At 53.0% G+C, this 2,500-nt stretch overlaps 1 protein-coding gene across 1 annotated transcript in view; it reads left to right on the top strand.

Annotated features, from left to right (window-relative positions):
* The window catches only part of lama5 (laminin, alpha 5), a 71,736-nt gene that overhangs the window by 48,603 nt on the left and 20,633 nt on the right, over positions 1 to 2,500 (top strand). Inside the window, 6 exon segments of the mRNA XM_030352888.1 lie at positions 11 to 15; positions 48 to 148; positions 370 to 553; positions 970 to 1,110; positions 1,617 to 1,768; positions 2,200 to 2,310. Coding sequence (XP_030208748.1) covers positions 11 to 15; positions 48 to 148; positions 370 to 553; positions 970 to 1,110; positions 1,617 to 1,768; positions 2,200 to 2,310 — 694 coding nt within the window.

A 2,500-nucleotide genomic window follows, 5' to 3' on the forward strand; every position in this document is an offset into this window, starting at 1 on the left:
GAGACATTAGCCGACGTAGTTCTCATTGTTTTCTTCTTTCTACCCAGAATGCAGTTGTTCTGCGTGTGGCACCGAGTCATGTGACCCTCAGTCCGGCCAGTGCCGCTGCAAACCAGGGGTCACCGGAAAGCTCTGCGACCGCTGCCTGGTATGTGTGTGTGTGCGTGTGTGCGTTTGTGCGTGTGTGTGCTTGTATGCGTGTGTGTGTGTGTGCGTGTGTGCGCGTGTGTGCGTGTGTGTGCTTGTGCGTGTGTGTGTGTGTGGGGGAAAGAAAGTGTTTTTGTTTTGTAACCCAGTTCAAACTTGCTCAAACCAGTTGTAAGCGGGTGAACCCAGGTCTAACCAGCTGGGCTCTGCGGTGTTTTCCAGGATGGTTTCTACGGTTACGATTCGTGCGGGGGCTGCCACGGGTGTGAGTGCGGTGCGGCGGCGGCGCTGGTGAGGTCATGTGACCCGGCGAGCGGCCAGTGTGCGTGTCGACCCGGGGTCAACGGGCCGGGCTGCCAGCAGTGTGCTGCGGGCTACTGGGACTACGGACCGCAGGGCTGCAAGAGTGAGACTGTCTAACCCCTACCTGCTCCTTAATGACCTGTCTCTGTACTGTCTAACCCCTACCTGCTCCTTAATGACCTGTCTCTGTACTGTCTAACCCCTACCTGCTCCTTAATGACCTGTCTCTGTACTGTCTAACCCCTACCTGCCCCTTAATGACCTGTCTCTGTACTGTCTAACCCCTACCTGCCCCTTAATGACCTGTCTCTGTACTGTCTAACCCCTACCTGCTCCTTAATGACCTGTCTCTGTACTGTCTAACCCCTACCTGCCCCTTAATGACCTGTCTCTGTACTGTCTAACCCCTACCTGCTCCTTAGTGACCTGTCTGTGGATAGGAGCGTCTGATGAACAGTACATGGATCATTAGCTGCAGGTCTCAGGTGATTGACGGCTGTGTGTTGGCTCCGCCCCCAGAGTGTCCGTGTAAGGGGGGTCGCTGCGACCCGCGGACGGGCGAGTGTCGCTGTGGCGACGGGCTCACCGGACCCCAGTGTGACACCTGCTCCGACGCACACCACGTGGCCGTCCAGGAGGACCACCTCATGCACTGTGAAGGTACGCACGCACACACGCACGCACGCACGCACGCACGCACGCACGCACGCACGCACGCACGCAGGCACGCACGCACGCACACACACACACACGCACACACACACACACACACACACACACACACACACACACCCACCACGTGGCCGTCCAGAAGGACCACCTCATGCACTGTGAAGGTACGCACGCACACACACACACACACACACACACACACATGCGCGCACGCTTACACGCTCACATGCACACAATTACAGTTACACACATTCAAGCACACACACACTCACTCACTCATTCACAAACAGACATTCATGCACACACACACTCATTTAATTATTCAGCATTCATTAGCTCACTCACTCACCCACACATAATATATCGGCAGTAGTTCAGAATACCTAACATTAAACATTGTATAATTGGGGAAATAACATGTTGTTCTTCCTGCCTATGTTCGTGTCTGTCTGCGTGTGCCTGTCTCTCTGTCTGCCTTCCTGTCTGCCCCCCAGCCTGTGACAGCTGTGTCATCGTCCTATTGGAGGACCTGGACACCACGAACACCAAGTTCCTGTCAGTAGCCAATCAAATGGGGTCTCTCAACGCCAGCTCCATGGCTTGGGCTCAGCTACACAACCTCAACACAACCATGGAGGACGTCTCTGTGAGGACGCACACACACACACACACACACTCATACTAACAAACACACAGACACACGCACACACACACACACACTAACATACACACACACACACACAAACACACACTGACATACACACACACACACACACACACAGACAGACATACAAACACAGACACACACACACAAACACACACACACACATACTAACAAACACACAGACACACGCGCACACACACACGCACATACTAACAAACACACAGACACACGCACACACGCACACACACACACACACACACACACACTCATAAATCATACACACGCACACACAATAACGTTCACACACGCACACACAGACATACAAACACACACAAAAACACTCACTCACATACTAACACACAGATTGAGACACACATATAGCAATGTTTTGTCTGACTTTTCCCATAATCCAGCGGGAGATTGGGAACTACAACAGTAGCCTTGACGACAGCAGGAGGCGGGCGGACATGCTGGATGAGGATGTCGACAACCTCAAGGCTGACATCACTGAACTGGAGAACAAGGTACCAGCACTACCACCGCAACAGACCAGTACAGACCAGTACAGACCAGTACATACCAGCACTACCACCACAACAGACCAGTACAGACCAGAACAGACCATAACACCAGCAGAACAGACCAGCACTACCACCAGAACCGACCACAACAGACCAGTAAAGACCAGTATAGACCAGAACAGACCATAACACC

The sequence above is a fragment of the Gadus morhua genome, chromosome 1 (genome assembly GCF_902167405.1).
Source record: "Gadus morhua chromosome 1, gadMor3.0, whole genome shotgun sequence".
Classification (NCBI taxonomy): Eukaryota; Metazoa; Chordata; class Actinopteri; order Gadiformes; family Gadidae; genus Gadus; species Gadus morhua.